A 13,997-nucleotide genomic window follows, 5' to 3' on the forward strand; every position below is an offset into this window, starting at 1 on the left:
ACCCAGGAGAGACGTGAGCTCTGGAGCAGGCTGTGGCGGGCGGGGCGTTCTTTGCCTAAGGGTCTCCCCTGACACACTCCGTGGGCCTCGTTGGCTCCTCAGGCAGCCGTCTCAAGGTGGCCCCTGGTAGTCTCTGCTAAAACAGGCGCCGCGTGGGCCGGGCGGGACAGGCAGCTGGAGGATGCCGCGCGCTGGTGGGCTCCGCGCCGGAACTGCATGGAGGGACCCAGGCGAGCCTCAGCTCGCGCCTGGGCCCCCACCGCCTTGGGCTGTGACTCTGCCTCTTTGGCAGGGTGGGTTTGTTTGTTTGGTTTCCTCCTTCTCTCCACCCCTTTCTCCCTCCTCTATCCTCTTTCCCCCTCCCAGCCCATTCACCGGGCTGAAGCAAGACCTCGCCCCTCCTCCGCTCCCGCCTCCCTGCCGCCGCCTCCTCTAATGAGCATCTCTGCCTTGCTTTCAATGGGCCGGTGCTGCTGTCGCTGCTGCTGCTCGCGCGGGTTGTGGATGTTGTCGGCTCCGTGTTGTGATGACAGGAGAATGTGTGTGTGTCCCGGGCCCAGACGAATTGGTAGGTATTCACTTAACTACCTGCGTTGGGTACCCAAGGAAGGATGGTGACTGATTTTGTGTGTGGATGGTTTTAGGTGGGTTGGCATGGAATTAAGGCATCAGGTAGATAGGAAAAAGGGACAAAGGCATCCTGGACCAGGATAGCTTTAATGCCTCAATAAGTGCGATTTTCAGGTAGGGACAAAAGAAACTGATCAAACAAGTGCTGGCAAGGTGCTTTATAAGTCTTCTGAAGGAAACTGGTTTCTTCATTCATTGAAGATACAGGAGCTACGAAATGGCTAGGCATTACCAGAAAATGCTAAAAAATCACAAAAGAGTTTTTATGCAGTGTGTTTAATGCAACCAGATTACATAAACTGGGGTTCTGATACATAATATTGACTATCTTAGCATTTCTTTTTTCATTTGCCTCTGAAGGTTTGTAAGGCTAAAGAGCTCCAGTGAAGGTGCATAGCTTTTTCTAATTATTTTGGTTTGTTGGTTTACTGATAATGTAGAATAATTTCATGGCACAGGCTCTGATGAACACATAGGTAAAAATGGATGTGTCTTTCCTATTTGTGCCAGTGCATCTTCCTTATTAGTCATTGGCAAAATCGGCCAAATCTTCCTCCGGCTGAGATGCTGCTTGTATCGTGGCTGAGTCTGGATCATGGGGAGGGAACTTTTCAGTGAAATTGTGCTTAGGAATAACTTGGAAATTTGACACTGCTCTAGTTTACCAACAACTGGACCTTTTTGTACTTGTTGCCAAATCCAAGAGTCTTCTACTTGGTTAATTAAGCAAGTTTATCAGCAAAACTTTTGATTCCATAGGGGTTTTTGTTGTTAAGGTACAGACATTTTTAAAGATATTAAGGGTTTTCAGTGCTCGCTTACTATTATTTATCAAAGCATTTGAATGACTATTGACTTCTAAAGGTATCTGGTCTGATAAAGAGAATATATCATTTCTACTGATATGATACAATACTAAATCACAGAGCAGGGTTTTTCTAAATCACACCTTCCGGAAGAATTTGCCTTTTAAAGGCATGTTAGGAGCTGGGGGCTCTGAATCTCAGCCTATATGCTAAGCCCCTGAATTACTGAAGATACATTTGAAAAAAATTCCCTCTCTGCTTTTTTGTCTTTAGTCTTGAATACTTTTGCTTTGAAGGAAAAAAAATGTAATTGAGTAGATTGCTTGAATTTAAATATTATTCAAAGCACCTGCTGCATGAATCATGAGCTCTTTAACACAAGATTTCATTCATTGTGCAGTCAACTATAAAGGCAGAAAAAACTACCAAAACAAAAGAATTCAAGGAGAGTACAGATCTCCTGGACTTGTTAATCCTTGATTAGTGTGCCATCAAATCCTGTTAGGCATTTATTACCCTCCCACTCCCATCATAAGTTTTAAAGAAAGGATAAATACAGACATACATTATGAGGAAATGGTTTCAATTAAGATTTCATGTGTTTTATATGTTTAATAATAGAAAAATCTTCATACACAGCATAAAATGATTTAATGTTTTTTGCATGCAAATATAAAAAAGTAATATAGTTTACATCTGGAAGCCAAAGTCATGTGGCTCAACATTTGAGCACCTCTCCTCATACTTAACCTTTGGATGACTTTCAGGTATTCATTTGAAGTGCTGTTAAGTGGTTAGGCCTGATAGATTCTTCTCGTTCTGGAATTTTTTCCTTTCATTACTGCATTTCAGAATGCTTTTTTAGCTATGAATTCTCATTTCCCAAATTGTAGCCATACTTTCTTTTACCTGATCTTGTCTTTATTTTTGTAAACAAATCCCTTTTTAAATAGTGCAGTTAAAATAATTGTACTTTCTACCACTTGTGAAAGAGGTTCTATATGGCTGGCTTATTCAGTGCTTACTATACAAAAGCAAATAAGAATTAGTGATTATTCAGTTTTTAGTTTTCTCTGTTTCCCCATTTACTATTTCTCAAATTACCTTTCAAAAAAGGTGTGTAAAAAGATTTAAAATATTACTAACACTCTGTATGATAGCTATAAAATTTTTTTCCTCCTTGGGTTCGAACTTTGGAAAGAAAGGTTTATATTAAGACTTACGTGGTTTTAGTTTCCTATTCCTTTTTGTTCACTGAATTTGTTTCTATACTTAAAGTATTTCTGAAATCTGTCTCTATATAGTTCAAATGAATACTTTGAAGCAATATCTTAAGAATTCCGGGAAAACATGTGTTGAGGAAAAAGAGAGATATTATCTGGAATAATGATACACACTCATTAAAATTTCCAGATAAATGCCAGCAAATCATTTTCAGGGTCATGTAATTTTTTTTTAAAAAATCACAATTATAATGCCATACCCTTATAATCTAAACCTTTGACTAGCTTTTCACTGTTCTTTGTTGCTTTTTTAGGGCAGATAGATACCTTTTTTAAAAAAAAAGTAAAAGAAAACATCTTTCTAGGGATGGGTTCTACTTTGGATCCATAGTAGATGATAACAATATTTCTGTAGCTTTCTTTTGTGACTACTAAACAGGTAACAGTGTAGGCAAGAAAATTCTAAAACTTGAGATTAAAATTACTATGAAAATTTTAGAGTTACTAGAATACTTACTTTTTTGTAATCACAGAGGGCACAGCAAAATTCAGCAATGAATAAATAAAACCTGCATTAGATTTTAAAGATTCACATCAACAACCAAAAAGATATGAATCCTAGAGGAGGCCTTAGCATCTAGTCCCAGTATTTATTTAAATATAGGAGAGTGAGACCCATAGAGGTGAGCTGACTTTTCCAGGGTTATTTGATAAGTTGGTAGCAGACCTGTGTCCCTTAGCTTGCCAAGTTGGCACAGTGGTCTAGAGAAGTAGACATTGCAAGACCATCTACTGAAGTACAAGAAGAAAATATAGGAATTTCTATTTTTACTTCATTATGTAGAAAACTTTCTGTATATGTTGTAATGAACATTATACTAATACAGTGATATGTGCATATAATTTACAAGTAGTGTATAAATATACATATGTTGGGGAAGCATCTTAACATTTTGGGGGTAATAACCATGTGTAATCAATGCCAGCAATTGACCACAAGTCTAGAAACAGATCGTCCTAAATGGAAGAAGTGTCTGAACAAAATGGGAGATTCAAAGCCTTTTTAGGATAGAGAGGAAGAAGGGTGATTGGCCAGGTAGATTGCTGCGGCATGTTATGTAACCTTCATCTCCTCAGCTTTCTCCAGCCAAATCTTATACATTCTGCACAGTTTTTACTGCATAAAGAAATTCAGAGAAACAAGTGAATTCAAATACAGCTCAGTCCTAGCTCCGTGAATGATTGGGAGTTTTAATTACCATAAAACACCCTGGAGCAATAGTACATGATATGTGAATAAAATATACTAACTCCTAGCACAGGGCTAAGCTTATAGATTCACTTACTAAATTTTTTTTTTTGAAAGCAAAGCTAGATTAAATAATCTGAAATGTAACTCTCTTTGTGTACATCTGTCTTAATTTGCTGTCTAGGAATCCCAGTCAGAAGTTCCAGCCTGCCGCTGTTCTCTGATGCCATGCCAGCACCAACTCAACTGTTTTTTCCTCTCATCCGTAATTGTGAGCTGAGCAGAATCTATGGCACTGCATGTTACTGCCATCACAAACATCTCTGCTGTTCATCACCCTACATTTCTCAGAGTCGCTTGAGATACGCACCCCATCCAGCATATGCTACCTTTTGTAGGCCCAAGGAGAACTGGTGGCAGTATACCCAAGGAAGGAGATATGCTTCCACACCACAGAAATTTTACCTTACACCTCCACAAGTCAACAGCATCCTTAAGGCCAATGAGTACAGTTTCAAAGTGCCAGAATTTGATGGCAAAAATGTCAGTTCCATCCTTGGATTTGACAGCAATCAACTACCTGCAAATGCACCCATTGAGGACCGGAGAAGTGCAGCAACCTGCTTGCAAACCAGAGGGATGCTTTTGGGGGTTTTCGATGGCCATGCAGGTTGTGCTTGTTCACAGGCAGTCAGTGAAAGACTCTTTTATTATATTGCTGTTTCCTTATTACCCCATGAGACTTTGCTAGAGATTGAAAATGCAGTAGAGAGTGGTCGGGCACTGCTACCCATCCTCCAGTGGCACAAGCATCCCAATGATTACTTCAGTAAGGAGGCATCCAAATTGTACTTCAACAGCTTGAGGACTTACTGGCAAGAGCTTATAGACCTCAACACTGGCGAGTCAACTGATATTGATGTTAAGGAGGCTTTAATTAATGCTTTCAAGAGACTCGATAATGACATCTCTTTGGAGGCTCAAGTTGGTGATCCTAATTCTTTCCTCAATTACTTGGTGCTTCGGGTGGCATTTTCTGGGGCCACTGCTTGTGTGGCCCATGTGGATGGTGTTGACCTTCACGTGGCCAATACCGGGGATAGCAGAGCGATGTTGGGTGTGCAGGAAGAGGATGGCTCATGGTCAGCAGTCACACTTTCTAATGATCACAATGCTCAGAATGAAAGAGAACTTGAGCGGCTGAAATTAGAACACCCAAAGAATGAGGCCAAGAGTGTGGTGAAACAAGATCGGCTGCTTGGCTTGCTGATGCCTTTTAGGGCTTTTGGAGATGTAAAGTTCAAATGGAGCATTGACCTTCAAAAGAGAGTGATAGAATCTGGCCCAGACCAGTTGAATGACAATGAATATACCAAGTTTATCCCTCCTAATTATCACACACCTCCCTATCTCACTGCTGAGCCAGAGGTAACTTATCATCGATTAAGGCCACAGGATAAATTTCTGGTATTGGCTACTGATGGGTTGTGGGAGACTATGCATAGGCAGGATGTGGTTAGGATTGTGGGTGAGTACTTAACTGGTATGCATCACCAACAGCCAATAGCTGTTGGTGGCTACAAGGTGACTCTGGGACAGATGCATGGCCTTTTAACTGAAAGGAGAGCCAAGATGTCCTCTGTGTTTGAGGATCAGAATGCAGCAACCCATCTCATTCGCCATGCTGTCGGCAACAATGAGTTTGGGACTGTTGATCATGAGCGCCTCTCCAAAATGCTTAGTCTTCCAGAAGAGCTTGCACGGATGTACAGAGATGACATTACAATCATTGTAGTTCAGTTTAATTCTCATGTTGTAGGGGCATATCAAAATCAGGAATAGTCAGTGGATCTGGCAATTCTGAAATAAATATAAAGGGCAGATAGATTTTTTTTAAAAAAAAACATACTTACATAATGAACATTTCCAATGGGTCATTCTAAGCATTTACCCATTCGACAGTCTAGGTAGTCACATGTTCCAAATTGACTTTGCAGCAGGGTGACGGGATCATGAGCATCTGGTTTGCCTAGCTCAGACCTCACAGCACCTGTACTTGAGGCAAGTCAGTTTTTTAAAGTAGGTGTCTTGAAATATTGACTTCTTTTACCAATCTGAGAAAACTGGGATCATCTGACAAATATGATCTTGCATAGACCCAAAGCAAGGATCTTGGGTGTATTCTCTTGGTAAAAGGGAAGAAATGTTACTGTTCACACCTGTAGATCCCTTTCTTCACTAAGATTCTAATGTACATGAGAACATTTATTTATTGCATGATTTTCTAGGTATATAATCTATGCATTATTCACATAAATTTATTTTAGCCTGAAGTAGTTTTCAGATCCAGTACTCTAAGCCATAAATGACCATGAACCAAGCAATCTGAATTTATAAATTTTTGTGATTATTATGAAAGGAGTACTTGTTAACATGTAAAAACAAACTATACTCCCTTCCCTACCCCTGATTTCGTTAATGTAATTGAAATATTTTCTGTTTTGCCACACACTGGAAGATGATAAAGGTTTTCAGGTTTACATATTCTTGCATTGATTAAAAGTTTTTTAGTTTGTATTAATGAAAAGTTTATTTAGTTTGAAATAAAGATATCTAGAATAAAGAGAAGAGACTGATATGTTCAATTATTATCATCTGCAGCCACCAGCACGACATTCTTATATAATCCCCAAAGGTTTGGCATGCTTTAATGTGTGGTGGGTAGACTGCTGCCAGGAAATCATACTTCTTAGTAGCAATAAATAATTTTGGAATTTTAGGGATGACATACATAAAATAAGTTTAATTACCAATTTGGGTAGTAATGTTTAGTATAACCATCCGGTATTGAGACGGGAGAAAATTTTTGGTTTTCCCCACTTAGACATAGGTCAATTAAAATATTTGGTTTAAAATTGCTAAAGGCTTTAAACATACTGTAGCTTAAGATAGTGTTAAGATATATAAATGAGAAATTTTTAAAAGGTAACTATCATGCATGCCTGATGTCATAGAACACTTAGTAGCATCGAGTGTTGTTTGCAGCAGTCTCCATGATTATATGCAGTCCCTTCTAATACTGTATCAAAGTGAATTAAAATAAATATATTCAAATTGGCTTTTTGGGAGCTTATTTTATATGCATCAAATGACATTTTGTTCCTGTGTTTAATGGTGATCTGTGTACAGCTGTGCATATATTTCCATCACTTACTGTTAAAAAAAAAAAAGGCTATGGCTGTGTTTGAAATTCACATAGATTTTAATACAAAACATGATCAGCTTTCTGTTGTATAATTAGTTGGGTATTTAGGAGTCCTTTCAGAATTCTGTAGGATTGAACTAGATGTTCAAGGACTCTATCTGGCCTGTGGATAATAAATCAGTGTAATATTGGCTGCAAAATTTGTTCCAATTCAAAATAGACTCAGGAAGATTGTACCTCAGAACATTACATAACGTTTGTTTTCTGAGGTGTTTTTCTGTTTTGTTTTAATCAGCTTGAACCTTTTTTCTTAGGCAATATTTTGGAGGGGAAAAGGCTATACTGTTTAGTTCTAAATGCTTCGACAGAGACAATTTCTTTTAATGAAATATATAGACCATGGTAGCAAAACCCATTTTTAGCTACTGTTTGAATTCCTTTTGAATACCACCACTGAAAAGTTCTATGCTATTATAACCTGAATAATATCTCATCTCTATATGGTACAGGTAAAATAAATTTGATTTCCTGTGGTCATGATCAGGACAATAATTCTTATTACATAAGAAGCTTGGTCTATAGTCTGAAAGCTGGTCTACTTTGGAAATGAAAATACAGTATGGAGTTGACATTGTGGAAATGAAAATAATTGGGTGTTAAAAATCTGTGCTGTTGTAATCGGTTGTCACTATGATATGATGTCTAGAATTAAAGTCAGTAATGTAAACTTTCATGATATGTAGCCTGCCTTAAATTTATTTTAACTTTCTAACATGTATTTAATTTCTGTAATTATATTTAATCAGTGGCTCATATCTGTAGTATACCATTAACTAGTTTTAAAAAGTTTGGTATAGTACACAGTACTTGTTAGGAACACTGTTTTATGGAAGTGTATCTGTGCAAAGACACAAAACAATTTATATCTAATATAAAAATTGTCAGATAAATGCCCACAGTGAATTAAAGCTTCATATCTGCTTTCTGAATGGCCTTTGTTGGTTTTTAATCATTAGATGCTTTCTATGGGTGGTGGGTTATATTTAACTTCAGGATCCAGTAAGTAAATAATATTTTTTAGTTGGTGTATAATTTACGTTCAATAAAAATGGAAAGATTTAAAATTTATCCTATGAGATTTGGTAACCACCATCCCAATTTTCGGCAGGAAATTTCCTCATGCTCCTTTCCAGTTAACCCCTCCCAATGTAAGTATTGTTCTGACTTCTCTAACCATATATGAGTATTACCTTTCCTACAAATTAATATGAATGAATTAACGTAAATGAAATCATATATACTTTTTTGTCTGACTTTTGCTCAATGTGAGATTCTTTTATGTTAAGTATATTTTATAACTAAGTAGCATTCCATTGTTTGAACTTATCACAGTTTATCCATTTAAGTTGATGGACATTGTTATTAGTCCTCATCTTACCAACACTTTCAAACTGATTTTTAGGAAGACTGTTTTGTTAAGGTGTAGCTTTAATTTTGAAAATTGCAGATGACCTTTTTGTTCCTTTTTTCAGTACTAGGGACTGAAGAGGACTCCACCACTGATTACATCCCCAATCCTTTTAATTTTTATTTTGGGATGGTTATATTAAATTTCCAAGGTCTCACCAAGTTGCTGAGACTGTCCTCAAACTTGTCATTTCCAGTCTCAGCCTCCCAAGTCTGTAGGATCACAGGCATGCACTACCATGCCCAGCTGCTAAACTTCAGATTCCTTAATTGTCGGACTGGATTTTTGTTTCTTTACTGTGGATTGAACCCAGGAGCACTCTACCACTGAGCTGCAACCTTTTTTTTTTTTCTTTTGAGACAGGGACTCTCTCAGTGCCGAGGCTGGTCTTGAATTTGGAATCCTCCAGCCTCAGCCTCCTGAATTGCTGGGATTACAGGTTCATGTCACCTTGCCCTGTTTTTTTTTTTTCCCCCTCACTTTAAGTGATGGAAATTTTCATGGTGCATTAGGGAATGGTCCTTTGCTATTTACCTCTCTGTACCTCTCCTACTGAGAATTTTGCATTCATTAAATGATTGTGGTGATTACTATCCAGTGAGGAAAAGGCAAATAATTATAAATTGGTTTTAATGGTCTTGGTATATCACTACAGGGCCCTTGCTGTTAGGGATGAAGAAGGAAGTGGATAAAATGCTGTTATGAAGACGAGAGTTGACTGACTTATTTCTGCATTTTTAAAACAAGGGTAACACTGCCTAGAATGACGTTTCCTATTCACTAGTCAATACTTGCCTGAATATGGGATATTATTAGTTTTGTCCTTGTATATAGTAGGACAGTCTAGTTAGCTATGTTATCCTTAATATGTGTGTTTATGTACTTAATTATGAACTTTTTTATAAATAGCAACAATTGCTATTCACTGTAGAATGTATCAGATTTCCAAAAGCTGGGTTCTGTTAAAACTGATGTAGTAGTCCCATTAACCACTTCTAGATGAGCTGAATAAGTGGAGACCTCTTAGTGACGTGGGAATTGTGTTACAGTATGAAGGTCATTTCCTTTGTTCTTTTCAGAATTTATTTTGAAAGTCGCACTTAATCCTCGTAAATCCTGTCTGTCTGGTTCTTAATACAATTTAGACCTTGAGTGAATTTTGACAATAAACAGTGTTGTTTGCTAAATAGGTCTCGAATTATAAGCCCTTGAAGTGAATATATTAAGAATGATAAAATTTATGTACCCTAGGTACCATTAACAATGGTTATCCTATGCACGTTTTTTAAATGGTCACATGATTTAAGTTCAGTTATTTAGCCAGTATTTGGATTCTAAACCTATGCCTATATCTAATTTTAAATCACCATAATTAAACTTTTTGTTTTGTTTTGTTTCTAGAGACTTTCAGTTCTTTAAAGACAGCTCCCCACCATCACCCATCCTGTGGGTTATATTTCTGTCTCTCTTTGAGCCAGCACAATATTGAGTAAAAAAATGTTCAGCATTCATTTTATTTTACATTAGAGAAACACAATCAATAAAAAAGCCTAAGGGAACTTTAGGACTCTATCTTCCCATTCATCAGAGTTAACATCTCAGTCAGATGCAGGGAAGTAATTTATTTTGGTAACTATCATTTCATTTTACGCTTTAGAGTCAGTGATTTCTAAAACTAGAACCAGTTTTAAGATGTTGCAAAGAACAAATATTTAAGAGTACCAATGTACAAATTAACCCCTTCACAGCTCCCTAGAGGAGACAGCTTTTTATGTTTCTAGGGAGAGACCTGAAGGTTTCAGTTGTAAAAGTGAATCAGTTGGACCCAAAATGTCCATTGAGGTTACCCAGGAAAGCTACTGAGGGTTCCCACCTGTCCTTTACCTAAGGAAGCTCCTTACCAAGCACAAAGTGGTAGAAATGTTCCTTTGGGGGCTTACCAAGAACCGTTGCTGTTGGCAGGACTAGGCATTTCATCTTGTCCACCTTACTGCCCTCACCCAAAGGTGTTGAGGAGTTTTCCATCTCAGACCCTGCCCTGCAGTGATGGGTTCTCTGCTTTTCTAAGCAATATCCAAGTCACTGACTTTCTGCTTGCAGCACACAATCCACCAAACTGCCAATCTAATTTACAGTGCGAGGAAGTTCATAATCGCGTTCAGCCTTCAGAAACCTCAAACCCTAGGCACTCAGCAACAAACAAGCAGCCAAGAAGAGTCAAGGAACCAATGATTTTATCTCATTTGCAGTGATTAATCAGGTTGTCTCCTTGAAGGGTGCAGACTGATTGGCTGGTGGTGTTGATGAAGAGGCCAGCCTTCTAGCTGAACGCTAAGAAGGGGAAACGTGACAAGAGACCTAAGGGAGAAAAAAGGAAAACCGAGAAGGAAGAGAATGGCGTCGGCAATCATGGTAGTGATTAGAGGCAGTAATGAGGGCAGGGAGCATCTGATCCTCTGATGCCTTGGACCAGTGACAGGGATTAAAGCAAAGCAAAAGAAAGACAGCTGTGTGTTGAACAGTGGCAAAGTGCACAATTTTAAAACACATTTTCAAGCCCTTATGAACTCATGCATTTTATGCTGGGGTAGCAGCAGTTGGAATGCAAGACAGTTTTTATTATCATGGCCACTTTGTCTCGGTCCATTAGATAAGAAAGAAAAAGGAAAGTCTTTGAAGCTGACCATATGGAAAAGGATCTGTGGTGTCCAGATGGAAGTTTTTTGTTTTTTTTTTCGCCAAAAGAATTTTGCTTAGGAATCATTTTTTCTTGCTCCAAACCTGTGAATAGGTTAAACAGTCTAATTTAGCCTGATGAGAACAGAGACAGGATAATTAAGGCCTTGATGTCAGGAGAAACAGCTGCAAGACTGAACAGACCAGAGAGAGCCTTACCAGAGCAAGGCTTTCCTAACTTTGCAGTCAAATCCCTGTGGCTGCTGCTGCTTAAAGGTGCTAAGGTAATATCAAGTATCTCCAGAAAGTACACTGACCTTGCAGCTATAATAATGCTCAAAGCAACCACAGCTATTTCTTGAGCACTTACTATGTGCCAGGTCCTGTAAGAATTACTCAACTTACATTTTCTCATATAATTCTTGTGACAGCTAGTCCCTGGCACAAGACAACCTCTTCTCTAGAAGTCTCTGCCCTCTTGTGGGTACCAGAAAGCCGATCCCTGTAGGCTGCACTTCCCCAGGGTTCATTTGCCTCCTGATGTCATTTTGGTTCAACCAGTGGGTAACATCAGCAGCTAATCAGGATGGAATGAGAGAGGGGATGGGATATTTCTTCCTTATTGCCTCCAAGGTTGGGGCTTCACTCCAATCCTCAGCTCTAGTGCTCTGCAGGCCACCCCTCTTCTAGGATTCCAGGACTCACAGGGCTCAGGTTAACACTATTTCTTCTCTCTGTCCTTCAGCCTTATGAACCATAGTGATTTCCTAGTCCTGATAATCTCTGGTTACCTCACCAACCTTTCTTTGTTCCCTCACCCTTGCCCAAACCTCTGTAAGTAATCCATTTGAACCATCTAGGGTGAAACCAGTTCTCTGCCAAGACCTGAGCAATATAATCCTTAAAGCAAGCTGAAGTTAGGTCACCTATTTGCCTGGCACAAAGAGGATAGGTGACTCACTCAGCATCACACACCAAACAACCCCATAGCCCCATGTTTTAAAACCTGTGCATTTCATCACCACATTCTATTGCCAGAACCAGAACAATCAGAGTCTAGAGGTCTAAGGAGCTGCCGTTATGCAGGTGACCCTTTGAAAAGCAGAGGTAAAGATTGAGGTGTCAGGCACTGAGCTGTAAAAAAAAAAAAAACCTTGGGGATCAAGGTTGCTAAGAGGTAAGGTCTGCCTCCTAGAAGTTCACAGTTTGCAGTGTCAGGGGGTAGAAATTAACCTTGCTTAAAAAAACATAATTAACTTTTGGTTATTAAGAATGATTCAAAAATTAAAACAACTACAAATTCCCAAAATAATCCAGAAATGAGAATAACTTTTCTGGTGTCCCGCAGGATGAAGGTGGGTCCTGGAGAGTCTGAGTAGTTTTCATAAGAAGACATAATACTTGGGCAGAGATCTGAAAAGTGAAAAAGAGCTTGCCAGGCAGAAAAGGACCCAGGAATGACATCCCTAGAAGAAGGCAGAGCTTGTGTCAAAGCTCAGAAACATGAAAACATACCATGTGTTTGAAGATCGCGAGTACACCTGGTATGACAAGAACATGCACTGGAGAATAGGCAGTAAACACAGCAGAAAAGAGCCTCAAGTAAATAGTAGAGACTGTAGCACTCTTGCAGCCAGCATACCAGAGACAGAACTGCTGGAGAAGGCAAAGAGGGCCAAGACAAGCGAGGGGAGCAAAAGTTGGTGGGTGGGGCGGGAGGGAGGGTAGGAGTGGGAGGAAGAAGTATTAAACAAGGTCAGCCAGAGCCATGGCAGGCTGAGATCTGGCCTCAAGCCACTCACAGGTAGGAGAACAGACTAATTCTAAATGAAGGATTGGTGGTTAAGCAAGAGAACATCTGTTTCATTTACATATTGCCATTTGTCATTCACGTATCTGTAGTCACATTTGGTAAGCTGGCATCTAGTTCAGTTGTATTTACATTCCCCTCAGTTCTTTGGATACTACAACTACGGAACTCAGGTATTGGACAACTTGAAACAACTAAATCTGATCATCTAACTAGCCATTCATCAACGTCATAGGCCATGACACTTGGATTGAATTGCCAGACACCAGTTGGTTCAGTCCAATATTGCAAGTGTTTATTGGGCTTTTTCATTGTTTTAGGTACTAGGGATATTTGGTAACCACCCTCCAATGGTTCCTGACTCCTGGTGTTCACACCTTATATAATCCACTCTTAGGACCCATTTGTGTGACCAATAGAGTGTAACAGGCAGCTTCTTTTTGGGTCACACTCTCTCTTTTTTTTGTTGTTTTCTTAGTTTTTCTCACTCTGAAGAAGCCATGTGGTGAGCAGCCATAGAGTGGGGTATGTGTAGAAATGGACAGATGCCTCTTTTCAACAATCACAGTAAGTGAGCTTGGAAGCAGATCTTATAATCCCCATGAAGTCCTCAAAGGTTGTAGTCCTAAATGCTAGCATACTACAGCCTCATGAGAAACCTTGAACTAGAAGAGTTACTCCCAGTTTTCAAACCATCAGAAACTGAGAAATAACTGTAGTTTTAGATGCTAAGTTTTGGGGTAATTTAATATACCCCTGAGAATCTTATGATTTGGTCACACAAACATTGATCATTTGACTGTTTCCTAAAGAGGAATGTCTCCAATTTGAATATTATCTGGTAAACAAGATGTACAATGACTGAAGAAGTCATGTGTTTGAAGGTCACCTGTGTTAAAAAAAATGGAAGTAGATCTATATGCACTTTCA

General features: G+C 38.9%; 1 protein-coding gene across 3 annotated transcripts; it reads left to right on the plus strand.

The window, feature by feature from the left end:
- Window positions 1-6: 6 nt before the first annotated feature.
- Window positions 7-8,102, plus strand: Pdp1 (pyruvate dehydrogenase phosphatase catalytic subunit 1). 3 transcript variants are annotated; one of them, XM_048782798.1, is made up of 3 exons: window positions 7-293; window positions 534-568; window positions 4,093-8,102. In XM_048782798.1, exons 1-3 carry the CDS (start codon window positions 217-219, stop codon window positions 5,748-5,750), a joined length of 1,770 nt encoding a protein of 589 aa, XP_048638755.1. In that variant the 5' UTR covers window positions 7-216; the 3' UTR covers window positions 5,751-8,102. The 3 variants fall into 3 exon arrangements, with proteins under 3 accessions (XP_048638755.1, XP_048638756.1, XP_015341444.1); XM_048782799.1 differs by lacking the exon at window positions 534-568; XM_015485958.2 differs by lacking the exon at window positions 7-293 and having other exon boundaries at window positions 347-568.
- Window positions 8,103-13,997: the final 5,895 nt, after the last annotated feature.

This window comes from Marmota marmota, unplaced genomic scaffold, assembly GCF_001458135.2.
Source record: "Marmota marmota marmota unplaced genomic scaffold, marMar, whole genome shotgun sequence".
NCBI classification, from domain to species: domain Eukaryota; kingdom Metazoa; phylum Chordata; class Mammalia; order Rodentia; family Sciuridae; genus Marmota; species Marmota marmota.

Bases quoted from the DNA above. Each gene is read 5' to 3' on its own strand.
- Pdp1 (XM_015485958.2), top strand. From the start codon at position 436: ATGAGCATCTCTGCCTTGCTTTCAATGGGCCGGTGCTGCTGTCGCTGC. The intron at 569-4,092 runs GTAGGTATTCAC...TTTGCTGTCTAG, and splicing joins TCCCGGGCCCAGACGAATTG to GAATCCCAGTCAGAAGTTCC.